Genomic DNA, 17,203 nt, shown 5'->3' with positions numbered 1-17,203 from the left:
AATAATTACAAAAAAAAAGTTAGCACATGAATAGTCTCACTTTTCTTTTAAACATGTGGCAGAGTACCTAACCTATAGTAGATGCTTAACAAAAACAAAGTTAATCTCTCTTCCTGCATGAGCCAATGACATGGGACCAAGGTTCAGACCAAGCAATCAGTTGTGACTTGCTTTTCTTATACATACATCTGTGAAAGGGCTTAGCTAGGAACCTCTTTTTATCCAATGTAGGGGAGCTGTACTAGGAAGCTTCAAAAACCAAGTAGAAAATGTAATAATGAGGTGAGAGCATACTGTCAATGAGGCACAGTGCTTGCTATATGCTGGCCTAAGCAAAGCTTGGACACATGGACAAATAACAGTGAAATGGGAATTTATACAAAACACGGAATACTAACTAGCCTGTAGAAAGGAACAGGAAGATCGTTATTAGTACACATGCAGCTGCGGGGAGGAAACAGCTGAGAAAGCCTCCAGTTGCCAAATATAAAACTGAAAAGCATGAAGGGAGGCAAAAAAAAAAAAAAAAAAAAGACAGTTGAAGGTAGATTGGACCACAATAGCCCGCAGCAACAGGCCCTCTTCACCACCTACAGAAATGGCTTGATGGCTGGTATTTACCAAGGTTTCAATCACTGTTACCGCCAACACAAATTCCCCACCCACAGCAAAGACAGATCAAAGGCAGATCTGTTACTGGGAGCCACCACAGGTCAAATGGCTTTACCTTCCTGAGCCATGTGAATACACTTTTAATTGGATCAATTTCTTCTCACTTCTATAAACCTGGAATATCAGACGCAATTTCATAATCAAAAAATGGAGCTTTCTCTAACTGAAAGCAAGAAACCCAGCTCACCATCACACTGTGTCTTCATCCATCCTTTGACAGCTGTAACGACACTGCCAGCAGTAAACAATTTGGGGTTACTTAGTTTAGCAATCTTGTTTCGCGGGAAGCAAAAGTTTAGCCCTCTGGCTTGCAATCACTCCTTTACCTAAGATCAAGATATGTTGCTTGGCAGACGTGGAGGCCTGCAGAATCTCGTGACACACTCTCACTTCTAGTCTGAAACACACATGCCTAACTACCTTCCTTTATACAGTTTGTACGGTAAGCCCATGGTGGAGGTTCACTTTTGAACATGATGCTGGTGATGCTAGGCTTATTCTGCTCAAATGCACGTGGGAGTGAGGATCTGTTTATCTTTACATAATGGCATTTTGAACTAAGTAGAAACTCTATGCTATCAATAAACAAAAACAAAACAAAATACCCACAGTACAGATAGGCAAAATGGCAAAGTAGAAGCTATTCACCTCTCCCTTCAGAAATCCTGTATTTAGTGAAAACGTGAACAGCAGTGACGAAGAAAGTTATCAATTCGTTTAATGCTTGATAGAACAGAAATAAATCTCAAAGTCAAATAGTATGCACTCACTTGAAGAAAATACAGAGTTAGCTACCCGATAGGTTTATTTTTTAGTAATGAAAATGGATGTGTCCACCTTCCCACATTGTTGGTGAATGCTCGCTCACATTATACAATTCTTCCAATAAACTCTCAGCACAGGTCAGTGGAAAGAGTATGAAATGTTTTGAGGCCTAGAAAATATCTCAAGTTTGCTAAATATGTTAGCATCTGCTTATATGTTCCCATCAGCCTTGGCTATGGCATAATTCTAAACTACGAACTCCTTTAATAGGCAAGCAATTTCTAGAGTGAAATTTTCAACACTATCAACTAAGGTCAAATCATCCTCTGGCACATCTGCAATGAGAAGACATTCCATGGTGGCAGAAACCATCCAGCCAAGAGGTCCTGCTTCCCAAAGGGACTGGGTGTCACCTTTGGTGGCACTTAATGATAGCCTCTCACACTGGTAAAGGTGATCAAAAGAGACACCATGCTACAGACATACAATATAACAGGAGCACATCCCACTGGAGCATGCACACAGAATGCAGCCAGAGTTAAAGTACCACGGAGGAAGCACATTATAACAGGAAGGAAACAGTAAGTAGATCAGGGACCTCAGAGTCCAAAGGAGAAAGGTCAATGACTATTCAATACCAATACAAATTTCAAACACAAGGGCAAAGACCTAAAGTGGCTCTCTCTACTGAAGCCTTGGAAGTGCCTAACTTCGAAGCGACTTCTGCTACGGGCATTATCTATACTACTTGAGATAAAGTACCTATTAAAGCTCTAAATTTGGGAAAGAAGGGAAGGGGAACTGGGAAGAGGGGAATAACAAATAAAAAAGCACTGAAAACTAGAACTTCTACAATTCTAGAGCAACCCTACTAAAGTCAGGACACAGGCCACATCTACTCTACTGTACCATCAACAACCAAGGGAGGAAAGGGGAGGAAACTCGGTTAAGGGAAAGGAGAAACTGGTATCTCTCATCTTTTAAGGGGTGGAATATCTTCTCAGATGGTAGCTGTAGATCTTGACACAGTGATCCCAACAGTCCAAGACCAGCAGCTGCCCCTTGGGTGTGAGGGCTATGCCCACTGGACAGGTGAGGCCCTCTCGAATAAGGACGCTATAGCCACCACCCTTGGGAAAGTGGAGAATTTCCTTGCGGCTACTATCAGCCACAATGAGGTCTCCCCGGGCATCCACACACATGCCAGCGATGCAGCGGAAATCCTCATTCTCAGAGAAGAAGTGGCTGATCTGGCGGCCCAGCTGCCCGTCGGGGCCCACAGAGCCGATGGAGAAGCCACCTTCCAGGTGGTGTTCATTCTGTCGGTTTTCCACATTGAGACCCAAGCCTTGGGTGAAGTAGACCGTGCCTTCAGCATCACAGGTGACAAATTTAGGCCTCACAGCACTGCAGAGGCAGCTGTATTTCACTACTCCTGCTCCTCGGTCCACAGTGAAACACCAAAGCTTGCCGCCTTCCACGTCAGTAACCACAAACTGGCCAGATGGTAGGGCTGTGATGCCCCATGGTTTGCTCAGCTGGCTCCTGTGACAGGCCACACAGTGGCCATCCAAGGTATAGACTTTAAGGGAGTTGTCATAGCTGTCAGTCACACCAATCAGCCCATGGCAGTTCATGGCCACCGAAAGAGGAGTGAGATTGGGCAAATCAGCTCCGAGGAAGCTTAGCACAAAGCTGTCAATGCCACTGGGGCTGCGGCGGATCTCCTTCAGGAAGCCTTTGCGGTTGAACACTTGTATACGATAGTTGCCCCGGTCAGCAACCAGGACCTCACTCTGACTGGTCACATAGAGACTGACTGGAAGATTGAACATGCCTGGAGTGCTGCCTTTTGCTCCCATCTTCTTGAGAAAGAGACACTGCTGGATACTGGAGGCTGCCTCAGAACTCCGCTGTTTCGCAGGTGAAGCCCTAGGGCTGGCCACCACGTCATCAGGGCTCATGTCCATCTCTCTGAAGGTAACAGAGGCCGAAGCGGCTGAGGCGGCAGCCTCTTCCATTGCCCAGGAATCTTCCATGTTAACTGTCCGGGGCTTCTTAACAGCCTGGCCGATTTGGAGAGGACCAACATGGCCTACTTTAAGGAGCTCCACATCTTGCAGGGTAAGCTCCCGGGGTAGGCTGGCAGTGAGCTCTGGCTCCTCCTCATCGGCTGTCTCCTCCAGGAGGGCAACATCAGCCTGCTTGATCTTGGCTAGAAAGTAATCGCAGCGAGACACGGCCTGCACCTCTGCGATGTTGAGGAGGTAGCTCTGCTCCTCTACCACCTGACTGTTGCACTTCTCAACCTCGGCCAAGGAGCCTGTGAAGAACTTCCGAGAGCGGGCTAGCTCTTCCTGGATCCTGCGCTCCTCCTGGCCATACTCTTGAAGAACAGCCTTATACCTTGCCTGAAGGTCCCTGGAGACACCCTCCAAGGCTACCTTCCGCCTCTGCAGCTCTCCCATAAGCTCCCTTAGGCGAGTCAGCTTCTCTCCGAACTCCCTCCTCCGTTCTTCAGCTGCCTCCTTGACAGGGAGGGTGCAGTGGCCGGGAGGTTGGTGATCTGCCTCCCGGCACGGTTCGCACAACACCAAACCGCAGCTTCGGCAGAACTGCCGAGGCAGCCGGCGGCCGCAGGCTCGGCACATGAGCAGCCCTACGGCTTCACTGAGGCCAGCGGTGTCGATGATCTTCAGCACGGTCAGGTTGTCCGTCAGCTGGGTCAGGCTGGTGATGCGAGTAATCTTGCTGCAAAATGGACAGCGGACGCCATTGATGCTACTGGCCAGGAGCTTCTCCAGACACTGGCGGCAGATGGTATGGCCACAGTGCAGCAGCTTGGGCCGCAGCTGCTCTTCGGTGAAGGATTCCATGCAGATGGGGCATTCCAGCACTTCCCGGAGGGCATCCAGGTTCAGGTGAGAAGCTGCTGCTGCGGCGGCGGCGGCCATTGTGCTTCCTGCAAGGGTTCTTGCTATCAAAGTCTAGAGCTGCAGCTTAATAGTCATGCCCCAGTGTCGATTTCCTGCTAAAGAGAAAAACAAACCATGATTCATCGTTTCCACAGCCTATATAAATTAATCCAGTCTAAATACACTTAGAAAATAGCTATAGTCATCCATTTAATCATTTACTTACTTAACAAACATTTTATTGCAGTCATTATGTCTCAGGTAATAGTGACACACACACACATACACTCAAAATTTCCTCTCATCTTTTAAACAGAAATGATAGTATCTGTCTTATATGGTTACTGGAAAGGTTAAAATATATAATACATAAGCAGAAAAGCACAGAATAACCCTGCCCAGCAGAGAAAGTCACACGAAGGTCCACATTATGAAATACACGGGGTAGAGAGATGGAGCCGGACACTCAGGAAGGTTGCTTATAAGTGGTGCTATGTGTAAGATAAGTCTTGAGAGCAACGAGGCAATGATGCACGCAGGTATTTTAAGCAAAGAATACTGTGTGAGTTTGTTGTCCAAGCATATAGTTTACAGACTCTGATGTTTCATTCTGAGAAATAGAAAATTCTGATGACTGCCTTTAAGTAATCTACCAAACATTAGAAATGGATAAGTGTTTCATTTGTCTATCTCTGTACCTAGCCACCCAAAGTAGTCTAGGCGTTACAGAGGGCACAAGAAAGACACTGAGTTTCAGCATATACAGCCTGCCCTACTTTAAAAAGACATGTTATGTAAGTAAGCGATGCAGGTAGACTCAGTCTGAGAGATACTGAAGTAAACTCATTTTCACTTCAAGGAAAACTGGGCCTAGAGGAACACAAAATTGAGATGGGAGAACAAAGCACCAGGCAGAGGTCAGAGCCTTAACCAGGCTGAGAAAGCAGATGGGAAACGCTAAGTTTTGTATATTGGGATGAGGACAGAGAACACTCGATCGCTCCATATTTAATAGTCTTCAACTGTAAAATGGAAACCAGCACGTCCTTTACTGGGTTCACATAAGGATCAAATGAAACAACACATCACTGTGAGGGACACTGATATTTACCTCTGCACTGAGAGGGTCCTAGGTGAACTTTGGTTGTCTCTTAGCCTTAAGGTAAGACTGTGGGAGAATATAGGGGGGGCTGTGAAAATGCACGGAGAGGCATTTGAGGATGACTGGAGATATTCAGGATATAAAGTGACTTTCATGTGAGAGTAAAACAGGAGATTCGTTGTGAAAGGGTATGCTGGAATAAGTGCTTTGCAGAAAGGAACTGATATGCTTAAGGAAGGAAAGGATTCTGTGTCTGGGAGTGTGTATGTGTGTGTGGGGGGGGGAGGGGGGAGTCAGAGCAACCAGTTCAGAAGCTATAACCAAAGGCCTACAAGAGGTGGCTGAACTAGGAGACAGGTGGAAATGCAAAAGAGACACAGTTAAGCAATACTGCAGAGGTGTGATCAGTAAGAACTGGAAGCCAAGGGGCATATGGTGGGAGAGCGGTAAAGAGTTAAGACGGCCAAACGCTCTAGCCCAGGTGAGTTAAAAAGCAGTGATTCCTCATCAGAAGCACTTCTGGCTGGCTTGGACTGCCACCCATGTCACCTAAGACATATTACGAACACCCCTGCTCTTCCGCATACTCATTTCTTATGCCACTGTTAACCTAAAATTAGCATGAATACATCCAGCAAAATAAGGCACATGGATAACTAAGTCGTTCCTAGGTGCAAAGCGTATGTGTATTATGGAGGTTAGCTTGGTCTGAAGGACAAGCAGCTAGAGGAGGAAAGGGCCGTCCACATCGTCATCAGCTTTCTCCAGCCATATGGGGAGGAGCAGTTAATGGAAATCTGCACATTAAAGTAAATATTCCTCAGCAAGTGAAGCACTAATCTAACGTCAAGTTTACCTCTCGAGAGTCTCTCTATTCTACATCTAGAAAACTGCCCCGTTATCTAGTGCCAACTATGTGCTACACAGAACCGTGCATGCTTATTCTCACCTAATCCTCATTGTGGAAATGGGTAAGGTTTTTTGTTTTTTGGTTTTTTTTGTTTTTTTGGTCCCACTTTACTGGTGTGAACACTGAGGTTTAGAAAAACTAGCTCAAGGTCTCAGAGTTCAAACATGGTAACTTTACTCATTCTTAACGCAACATTTTCAAGGTTTAAAAAAAAAATCAAAGGTATCATTTGATATTTATTAACAAGTGCTCTCAACTGTGCTCTAGGATACACTACCTTTAAAATATCCTCTTCTCCCAGAAAAAGGAGCAATCATCTGGCTGAGATTCAGCCAACACAGTGGGTCAAATCGATTTATCAGCTGGGTGACCCAGTCCGACACTCTTGCTTTGCAACCCATTACAACTCAAATCCACGCTTTAACAAAACAACAAATTACTAGGTAGCACAGACCTTAAATGGTCTCCTGTGGTTATGACAAACTGTGAATGTTGAATCCTCGAGTGCCATGGGCCTGGGGCAGCCCCGCAGAAGCATCAACAGAATCCCAGACTCGGAATCCACGCAAGCCTCTCAATCTTAACCAAGAGCTTTTCGCACAGCTGATGTCCTGTCATCTCTGACAACAGTCGGAGGGCAACATTTGGTGTTTGGATCCCGAGCATGTTACCTTACATTGTACAGGGACATCTGTTCTTCCTGGAGCTGGCACTGCAGACCAGCTTGTTACACATGCCTGCCAATTTGTAAAAATACCAGCAAACTCTTTCCCCAAATTTCTGAAATATTATACTATATCTTTCAATTCACAAGCTTCCTGGCCATGTAAACGATCAGCTTTGTGAAATGAATTGATTTTGCCCTCATCCGACCACAAACTACTCCAGTCTACAGCTTCTCCACATTAGCCAAAAAGATGTCAAAATTCCACGCCCTGAAGATTCTGCATATGGAGAAGCGTAGACTCCAAAAACTACTACTCCTATTCCCACCATCACAGAACACAGCTTTCACTTAGCCTGCAACAGAACCAAAAACCAGGTAGACCCAGCCTCTCCTCCAGAAGGGCATAGCCTTGCCACTACTATTAATACCAAGAATGAATCACACAGAAGCTCAATTGAACTTCAACTTTCCTGAAAAGACTAATCCAGTGAAGGAGCTGCCTCTTCTGCCAAGCCTTCAGGTGTGCTCTCCACCTCTTGCAGCTAGAAAAATCAGTAACCAATTAGAATGAAAAGTCAACGTGCTATTTACAATCTTTGCTGCCTCCACCATCTTTTGAACACATTTCCCATTCATTTTTCACTCTGTATCCCCATGTCCTGCTATTTCCATTCATGTAACCCCAATTTACCTTATTTGCTCACCCCCTTGACGTGACTGACAGCCCATCCTGACATCCGCACAACTTTTGACTCGAGACACTGTATCTCTTAAAGCTGTATATTTTCTCACAGATCTGAGACAGTCTTATCCCCTCTTGAGACCACCGAGTTTTACCAGTCTGTGAAACAGGTAGCTAAGCAGTAGAAAGGGCAAAGAGTAACCAGGTAATATAAACCCTGAAGTCAGAACAAGACAGAATTTTTGTGCCTTCACTTATAGAATATGGGGCAAATGGCAAGTTACCTAATTCCTCTAGGCCTGGCAAATTACTTAACTTCTCCATGAGTGGCAAGTTATTCAGTCATTCTAGGCCTGACAAATTCTTTAACCCTTCTGCCTATTTTCTTAGAATGAATATAATATATATGTATACACACACATATTTATCCAGGAGGACTAGGAATAATGCATATAAATACTTATGCTGACAAGTGGTAGACAAGCAATAACTTTTTAATAGTTGGTGGCAATAATTATTTACCATACTTCGTTAGCAATCAGAGGCATTAAGAATCATAACCAGTACTTGCAAATAATTCAGTTCACAATCTAAATTCTGAAGGGAATGAAGAATTGACCGTTTCATAGACTGCAAAGGCATAAAAAGATTAATTATAGGACTAACTAGTCAACTTTGGAGAGATCTGATTGAGAATGTAGTTACCCAGACTAGGAATAAATGAGGAAATGAAGCTACCAATTCTGATCAAAACATAAACTCCTGGAGCCCCTGCTAGCAAAGAGTAAACAAGGGAAGCTAGAGGGAGCAGTGATTTCAGAGTAATACAAATGAGGAAACTGAGACCAAGAGAGGGAAATGCACCGCTCACACACCATAGGGCAGAACGAGGGCAAAGGCACTCAGGCTGGGAGTGACCAGTGCCACACAGATTAAGAAAGTACATGCAGGACTTGGGCATTCAAGCTTTGTATTCCAGCTTACAGAGATGATTTGGACCAGTTACCCAACCTCTCAGCCTATCTATGAAAGGGCCTTTTACGGTGATGCCTTCTCACAGGGTAAAGATTAAATGATACTTAGGACAGGACCAAGCCAGGGACGGAATTGACTGTGTAGAATAGCTTTTATTATGATTAGCAGGCACAGGAACAGCAATCGCTACTGCCTGTGACAGCCACTACCCAGCCTGCGGTACATGTGAACAGGCACTGGTTATAAGGCAGACTAAACCTAAGGCATCAAACATACGATAACCTAAACTCAGGGTCTTCTTAGAGACTGTTACTTGATCTCAGAAGGACAGCTTAAGAGCAGAGGCAAGGTATGAACTCCTCAGTCTTTGTTTGAGTCTCTCTCCCTAATACTATCCTTTAGATATCTTCACTTCCCACACCTCTCTTTGTTCATTGGGGATTTATGCCATGAATAAAACTGGAGAACCAAAAGCAAATAACCAAGCAGATACTTACTAAGCAATTATTACTAGTCTAGCCCTGTGGGTGGGACTGGAGACATCATTTTCAGAAACAGATGTGAAAAACATTATCTAAAAACTAGCCATAAAGGACCATTCTACAATTACTATACTCAGTGGTTTGTTTTTGTTTTGGAGACCTATCACTTCCTTCCATGCCAGCATTCAAGCTGCATTTACTCCTTATGCACTTTAACCCAATTCTAACCAAGTGGGAAACTGTCTCAGCGCCACAGAGGCCACTCACTAACAAAACTCATCCCCAGCATATGAGCTTGCCACTTGCTATTCACCTAGCTCTGGCAGGGGAGCCAAGCCTGTGAACTTCACATTGAGGGTACTTTTAATGCCTGCAGAGACATGCTAAAGTCATGTCTTCTACTGTCACCTTTTAGCAAACGAAGAGTAGGGAAAGTCAGGCAATTTGGGCACACGTCACGTGTATTCTCTTAACTGTGAAGGAAGTGTTATTCCACATCCCAAATAACACTCAGGAAAAGTAACCTGTCCGGGTTCTCCCAGTGGTATGTGGTAGAGTAGTGCCTCAGACGCCCACATGTGGACTGGGACACAAAGCTACTCACTCGAAACATGTTATACTTTCATAGAAGATGAGACTACTGTTACCTCCAGGCGAGAGCTGGCTAAGAGGTTGGTAAATTCATCCAGGAATGACTTTTAATGCATACTGTTCTATCAGAAAGGCACAATGGAAGGCGTTTCCCAACGATAACATATCTGCATTTACACAGGAGAATGCACTTTAGGAGCCTTGCAAACTTGTGACTTCGGATTTACAAGCCCAGTTAACCATTTCTTCTGTAGCCTAAGATATGTCACTTAACTTACCTATTACTTTTCTGACTTACAGAGTAAGGAATAGCATTTAGACTGTGAGCAAGGTAACTAGTGCGCTTGATTGGGAGGATGTACATTAATCAGCACTCAATGTAGCTGACCAGGTTTTTAGACAGAGGCTAACAAGTGCTTGAGCACCAACACACAAGCAGTAAAACAGCTGATTCCAAGGCTAACTCAATCCCCATCAGGGATTTTCCTAAGTGATGTGTGTTGATATCCTAGTTAAGTCTTCTGCCCTCAGCTCCAGTCCAAATTTGTTCCTAAAACTGCCTTCTGTTATGTTGTTTGGAGTGGTTTGGAGTTGATAAAGGCAAAGCTACTCCTCTGTTCCAGAGAGAGATACAGAAAAGAGGCCATTCAGAGTAGTACTCTCCTTCAATAGAGAACTGCCCTTCAACCCGAGGCCCTGATGAGGCGATCTTTCATGCCAGTGTCCTCCTAATCTCAGCTTGTCTAACCTCAAGCTCCTCCCATTATCTCCCCACTGGTTCTGGTCTAAGAGCAAACCAAGAACAAAGTCCAGGGTTTCTCTCGATCAAGAAGAGTCACCCTGCTTTAGGATAACCAGGCAATCCTCCCTTTCATCAGGTAAAGCTGAAGAGGGAAGAGCAAGCAGACTGCAGCAAAGAAGCATGGAAAGAGGGAACAGCCATGTGGCCTTCGACAAATGACTTCCTAAGACTTAGTTTCGCATGTAACACTGGGCATGGGATAGCGCATTTAGAAGGGCTGTTATGAGGGGGGGAAAAGTACAGACTTTTTTGACAGTAAATTCTGAGCACTTACTGGGTACCAGACAGTAAGCACCCTGATTTATTTCACTCAGTCCTCACAACCATCCCATGGTGTAGAGCCCTGAAAAGCTAGTGTAACGAGAGAGGTCAAGTGACTCTTTAAAGATTACAAAGCAGGAAGAGAAAAGGTCAGGATTTGAACCCAGGATACCTGACTCTGAAGCCAGGTCCCTCGGTTTTGGCATGAATGACATTGGGGCTAGATAATATTTTATTGTGGGGGTTGCTCACTAGAAGCCAATAGCCCCACACCCCCTCAACTGTGACAACTGACAATGTCTCCATCCAGACAGTGTCAAATGTTTCTTGGTAGAAGAAAATCACCCCTGGCTGAGAACCATGACTTTAGATTATGGCACGGGCTAAATACTCACTCAGGATAAGTGAGGGTCTCCCTTGCTCCCCCGACCTTGCTCTGTTTTTCTCCCAATCCTAACACTTCATTCACAGACTGCCTCTTTGTCCTATAACAGACCTTCTATAAGTTAAAGACAGGTAATGTAAAAAGATAACTGTGGCTTATACATTTCTCACAGCTTGGCGGTCCAGGGGAAGGGATGGGTAGCTTACTGCTTCATTCCCCCCTCCTCCCTCTTTTCTTCCCCAAGGCCTATAATGTTGGCTGTGGTGGGGAGGTTGAGTGGGTCAGTGTGGATTTATGGAGAATATCATGTGTGCCTCAGGATAAAAGGGCCTTTAGTTAGTAAGTGAGGAAGACTCTGCCCTTCAGGGAATGTCAAACTCACCTTCAGGACCTCTGAAGACTGATGAGTTTATTCCCAAACTCTCCTACATTCCATTCATTCATACATACTTTATTCATGAGTTATTTTCAGGCCCTGGGTCTCCAGAACACCCTCTGGGCTTAATTATGCAGAGACCAAAAAACAAACAAACAAACAAACAAACAAACAAACAGAAAAACCTCCTTTAATAGTCTAGGCACCGACTCACAATTTCATCTGGTCTTGAATTCTACAGTCTAGCTACAATATTCACACCCCACCATTCAATCCTCTACAAACGTCATTCTCAACCCTGAATCCCAAATCTAGAATTCAACCTTCTAAACTGTATGTTGCAACCTTGCAACTCACCAATTGCTCTTACGTACCCCCCATCCCTCTAATATGTCTTTTAACTCATTTTCAAATTTCCACACCTGTCACCCCTGTATGCCAGCTCCAAACTCCAATCCTGTACCTCGGATTTCTGCCTTTCTTCAATCTCAGCCCTGATCTGCATTCCCCATCTTGCACTGTGCCACCTCTAAACCCCCCACCCCCATCCTGCCTCACGTGTTGCCTTCAAACCTTTGCTGCGATTTGCTAGCTGGGTACGGACTCCCCAGGGAATTCGCCCCTCAATCTCTCCCAGATTCCACTACAGAATTCCCTTTCTCTTCGGCAATTAGGATCCTCCAAGACCCGGACTGTTTTGATCTCAGATCTTGCTTCCATTACACCGATCTCCTCAAAGCCCCCGAGATTCTGCCAGCCAACCCCCAACCTATCTCATCCAGGCCTCCAAATTTCTATTTCTGATGTTTTGTACCCAGATCTCACCAGGGACTTCAGATTGCCCTGTCTCTCCGCACGGCCCCCACATTACCTCATACCTCCTGAGATGCTGCAACTGCAAATCTCCTCAGCCCCTTTGCTCCCCTCCCCCAGCTGCATCTCAGCCCCGCCGGATCGCTACCGAGCCCGCCCCTCCCCCAACCCGGTCCTACCACTCCGATCCAGTCCCCAAATCCTGCCAGTCAATCTTGGAGCCCCGAGACCCACCACAGTCCCTGGTCGCAGACCCTCCTTCCCGCCCCCTACCTGACCGCCCGTGGCTCCGACGCGAGTCCACCGCTGCCAGCCCACCCGCCCGCTGCCTTCTGCACATGCGCCAGCGCTTACTCTCCATGGCGGTCGCCAATTCGTAGACATGCCTGTCTGTCACCGTGCCCCGCCTCCCCGAAGCATGCTGGAACTTGTAGGACCAGCGCTCGCGGCCAAGCAGAACGGATAGGGGTGGCTCTGGAAACCTAGGCCACCACAGTGTGTGATTTAGCTCTCTATCCTGACTCAGACTCTAAACGCAGGTAGTCAACGCCAATCCCCCAGTTGAATCTCCAGAAAGTCCCTTGCGGAAAAGCCTCTTTGAACCTCAGCTTAGGAAGACAAGCACACTCCCTTCAAAGATCAGCTAGTCCCCAGGCTAGGCATTTCTGCCTGTGACACATCCCACAGAGGAGTCACTGAACACACTGTGCTTAGGAAGAAGGTTCTTTTGCCAAATAGCACCGAGAGGGACAGCTAAGGGGGAAACAGGGAAAACCCTGCACTGAGCTTTGCCCTGTAAGAAGGTTTTGTGGCCCACGGACTGGCCAGGACCTGAATTTAGGGGCAGATGATACCTGCTCCTGATGGTGAACAGGAAGTTCTAGTTAGGAATATGCAGAAATCTGAAATATTATGTTTTCATATTTGAAATGCCACCAAGTTGTGTGCCCTCTGCACAATGAATGATAAGACAGCAAACAAAACCAACAACATCTGAGCACTTTCTGACCAACTACAGCTAAAGCAGTTTACAGGCTTAGCCCAGCCCTTACAGCAAACAAACTTTGAGATGCAGAAACTGGGGACAGGGATTAAATATCAAAGTAACCCGTTTCTATTTGTCAGAACCTGGATTTCAGTTTTGAGAAGCTCCCCTCTTTTTTCAAATTTATTTTAAATTTTCTTCCCCCCCAGATGTATATGGACTTTATTTATTTATTTATAATAACTACATACAGTAAGAACAATTATGAAACAATCAAGAAAACCATAATTAAAAGTTACATTCAAAATGTTTAGCTCTATTATCATCCTCTAGGCATCGGGATAACAATTGAGATGTAATATGAATAAATTAATAAAATATATTTAAAAATGTTAAGCTCATCTGTATTTGACAACCTTGAAGAAAATACTATCAATCCTATCTAGATGAGTCTAAAGTTTTGTACCTAATTCATTCTCTATCATATCTTGCATTTATCAACTTTCTAGACCTTAAAACTTTTTCTTAAATCCTAGACAACTTAAGTTTAACTATGAAACTATAACTACCTAATGTTCAACCCCATCAGAGATTTGACAAAGAAGAAAATTATTACCTAAATAGGAAGTGCAGACAAGCAGCTTCTAAAACTAAGAGATGACAGAGACAGGTTGCACCTGGTCTGTCTCCCATTCTCTCTATATAATGTTGGGGCATCATAGTCAAACTTCTGGCCTGGTGTATCTGGCAGACATAACTGTGAAGCAGGAAGTATGAAGGGCTTCCTTACTCCGTCATCACAGAGCTTGGCAGATACCTAAGCCTGTGTCCAAGTCTTGTCCATTTTGGACATCATTTTGTCTGCAGAAAGAGCCAGGGGAGTTTTGCCCATTGACCAGCTTGCCATTAATGAAGTAATCTCCAAAAGGAGATTTGATGGTGTTAATCATCTTCATTGAGGGAGACTGGGGCTATTGCCAGGAGCTGACATAATATATCAAGTCAAAAAAGGCCTTAAATTAATCAAAACATCTTTAAATGCCATTCAACCCCATCAGGGATTTGACAAAGAATAACATTATTACTTAAATGGGAAGTGTAGGTCTCTGAAGTTTTTGAGGACCATCTATCTATCTATTTACATTTATATTTACATAGTGTAGGATCATCCCTCTGTCTGTAGTAAATCCAAAGGGCAAATGTTTCCTGTTTCTAGATATTTGTTATCTGTTCAACCTGGGAAGTATGTTTCTGTGATAAACTAGGACTGGTATCAGACATGACCATGAATCTGATTGATTAACCATTAACTCATATAAGGTAGTTATCCTAAACAGTTTGTAATAGCAGCTTTTAAAAAGACTGGAAATAAACCTTACATTTACAAATGAGTTGTATAGGGCCAATACCTCATACCAGAGTAGAAACATATATACATATATGTAGCAAAATAACCTTAAATTTGAGTCAACATATAAAATTCTATAGCCGTGTATCAAAAATAATCTTATTTCTGTATCAATATACAAAATTCTATATCAATGAATTTAAAAATATTTGAGAATGACAATAGTTTTATAGACGAGCATATTAAATACTCTATCCTATTCCTATCGTCCCCATTTTCTTTTTTAATTATATTTTTATATTAATGTTTTATTTTTCACTTTACATCCAGATCCCAGTCCCTGCCTCCTCTCTCCCCTGTCTCGCTGTCCCACCGTCTTCCCTTCCTTCTTCCCCTTCTCCTCAGAAAATTCCCCACCCCATAACAATCCACCATTGAAAAAATCAAGTCACATCAGGGCCAAGTGAATCCTCCCCTACTGAGGCCACAGAAGGCAGCCCAGCCCGAGGACTGTGACCCAAAAGCAGACAACAGAGTCCATGTCGGAGACAGCCCCCAGTCCACTTTCAAGAGGACCTATATGAAGATCAACTTGCCCACCAGTTACATATGTGTCAGTGGCCTAGGTGCAGTCAATGCATGATCTTAGGTTGGTGCTTCATTTGAGAAGTGCTTTTAACGTTGTTTTATCTATTTTTTAAATCTCAAAATAAGGTCAAGGATTGTTTTGAAAATTGATTAGGGTTAGGAATGATTCACACCTTATTAAGAGTAATTTAAAAATTAGAATTAACTCGGAATAATGACGCATGCTTGGCTTCGTAGAACTTGGAAGAATTAATAAGGAGAACTAGGAGTTGAAAGGCAGCCTGAGCTACTGGCCTGATTTGCTTTCTATGCCTGTGATAATAACCATGACTGAAGGCAACCTGGCTAATGTTCCATTGCATAAATGTACCATTTCTGTATCCATTCTTTGGCTGAGGGCATCTAGGTTGTTTCCAGATTCTGGCTATTGGGAATAAAGCTGCTATGAACATAATTGAGTAAATGTCCTTGTAATGGTGGGACATCTTTCAGGTACATGCTCAGGAGTAGTATAGCTTGGTCTTGAGGTAAAGCTATTCCCAGTTTTCTGAGAAACCACCAGATTGTTTTCCAAAGTGGTTGTACAAGCTTGCACTCCTGCCAGCAATAGAAGACTGTTCTCCTTTCTCCACATCCTTAAGGCATATGCTATCACTTGAGCTTTTGATTTTAGCCATTCTGACAGGTGTAAGATGGAATCTCAGAATCGTTTTGATTTGCATTTCCCTGATTACCAGGGATGCTGAGCATTTCTTTGTTGTTTTGTTGTTGTCATTGTTGTTTTGTTTGTTTGCTTTTTTCTGTTGTTTTTTTTGCATTATAATTTTTTAAATTAATTCATTCATTCATATTACATCTCAATTGTTATTCCATCCCTTGTATCCTCCCATTCCTCCCTCCCTCCCTGTTTCACCCTATTCCCCTCCCCTATGACTGTGACTGAGGGGGAACTCCTCCCCCTGAATATGATCCTAGGGTATCACATCTCTTCTTGGTAGTCTGCTATCCTTCCTCTGAGTGCCACTGGGCCTCCTCATCAAGGGGACATCGTCAAATATGGGACACCAGAGTTCGTGTGAAAGTCAGTCCCCACTCTCCACTTAACTGTGGAGAATGTCCTGTCCATTGCCTAGATCTGGGTAGGGGTTTGATGCTCTCTGCACGTATTGTCCTTGGCTGGTGCCATAGTTTGAGCAGACCCCTGGGCCCAGATCCACCCATCATAGTGTTCTTCTTGTAGGTTTCTAGGACCCTCTGGATCCTTCTATTTCCTCAGTCTCCCATACTTTTCTCGTCTAGAGTCCCAGTAGGATGTCTTCTGAGCATTTAAGTGATTTTCAGCCATTTGATATTCCTCTGTTGAGAATTCTCTGTTTATAGGAAACTTCAATTATGTGAAAATAAAGAACTATGAAAAAAATCCCATTGTTTTTGTGAAATTTCAGTAGATAATAATCTGTGACATGACAGCGTGAACAGCGGAGGTTCCACATGGTCCCACCTTTAGATGAGGAGATACTAACCATGAGTGGCTGCTAAGAGAGGGAGAGTTAGCTACATTCAGGCATGAGTGCTCACATAGGCTGTTCAATGCAAGTGTTCAGCCTGGACACATGAACATATGAGCAAAACTAAATGGACCCAAAAGGTTATATAAGAATGTGTGTGTGCTGCTGGCTCACTCAGGAATTTAAGTTTTATCCCTTCTCAAGTCGCTGAGGGGCATTGAAGACAAAACAGTATAGTTTTACAACCAAGCTTAGTTGATTAGGGGACAAGATCATCTTAGATTTAGTAAAAGAAGGTAAGCTATTAGAGTTGAGATAGGAGCCAGGCTTGGTGGTGCACTCCTTTAATCCTAGCACTTCGGAGGCAGAGGCAGGT

At 44.2% G+C, this 17,203-nt stretch overlaps 2 protein-coding genes across 9 annotated transcripts in view; one reads left to right on the top strand and one right to left on the bottom strand.

Annotated features, from left to right (window-relative positions):
• Positions 1-17,203, top strand: part of ASTN2 (astrotactin 2) — a 960,073-nt gene that overhangs the window by 714,393 nt on the left and 228,477 nt on the right. The gene's annotated exons all lie outside the window — the stretch shown is intronic.
• On the bottom strand, positions 1,374-12,775 carry TRIM32 (tripartite motif containing 32). 2 transcript variants are annotated; one of them, XM_084785591.1, is made up of 2 exons: positions 12,672-12,775; positions 1,374-4,468 (listed from the first exon to the last, which is right to left on the bottom strand). In XM_084785591.1, exon 2 carries the CDS (start codon positions 4,389-4,391, stop codon positions 2,418-2,420), a length of 1,974 nt encoding a protein of 657 aa, XP_084641717.1. In that variant the 5' UTR covers positions 4,392-4,468; positions 12,672-12,775; the 3' UTR covers positions 1,374-2,417. The 2 variants fall into 2 exon arrangements, with proteins under 2 accessions (XP_084641717.1, XP_084641718.1); XM_084785592.1 differs by having other exon boundaries at positions 1,374-4,465; positions 12,672-12,774.

This window comes from Acomys minous, assembly GCF_964271855.1.
Source record: "Acomys minous genome assembly, chromosome: 1".
In the NCBI taxonomy this organism is placed as follows: domain Eukaryota; kingdom Metazoa; phylum Chordata; class Mammalia; order Rodentia; family Muridae; genus Acomys; species Acomys minous.
Note: the sequence above shows the minus strand (reverse complement) of the source record. Positions and strands in the feature narration are given on the sequence as shown.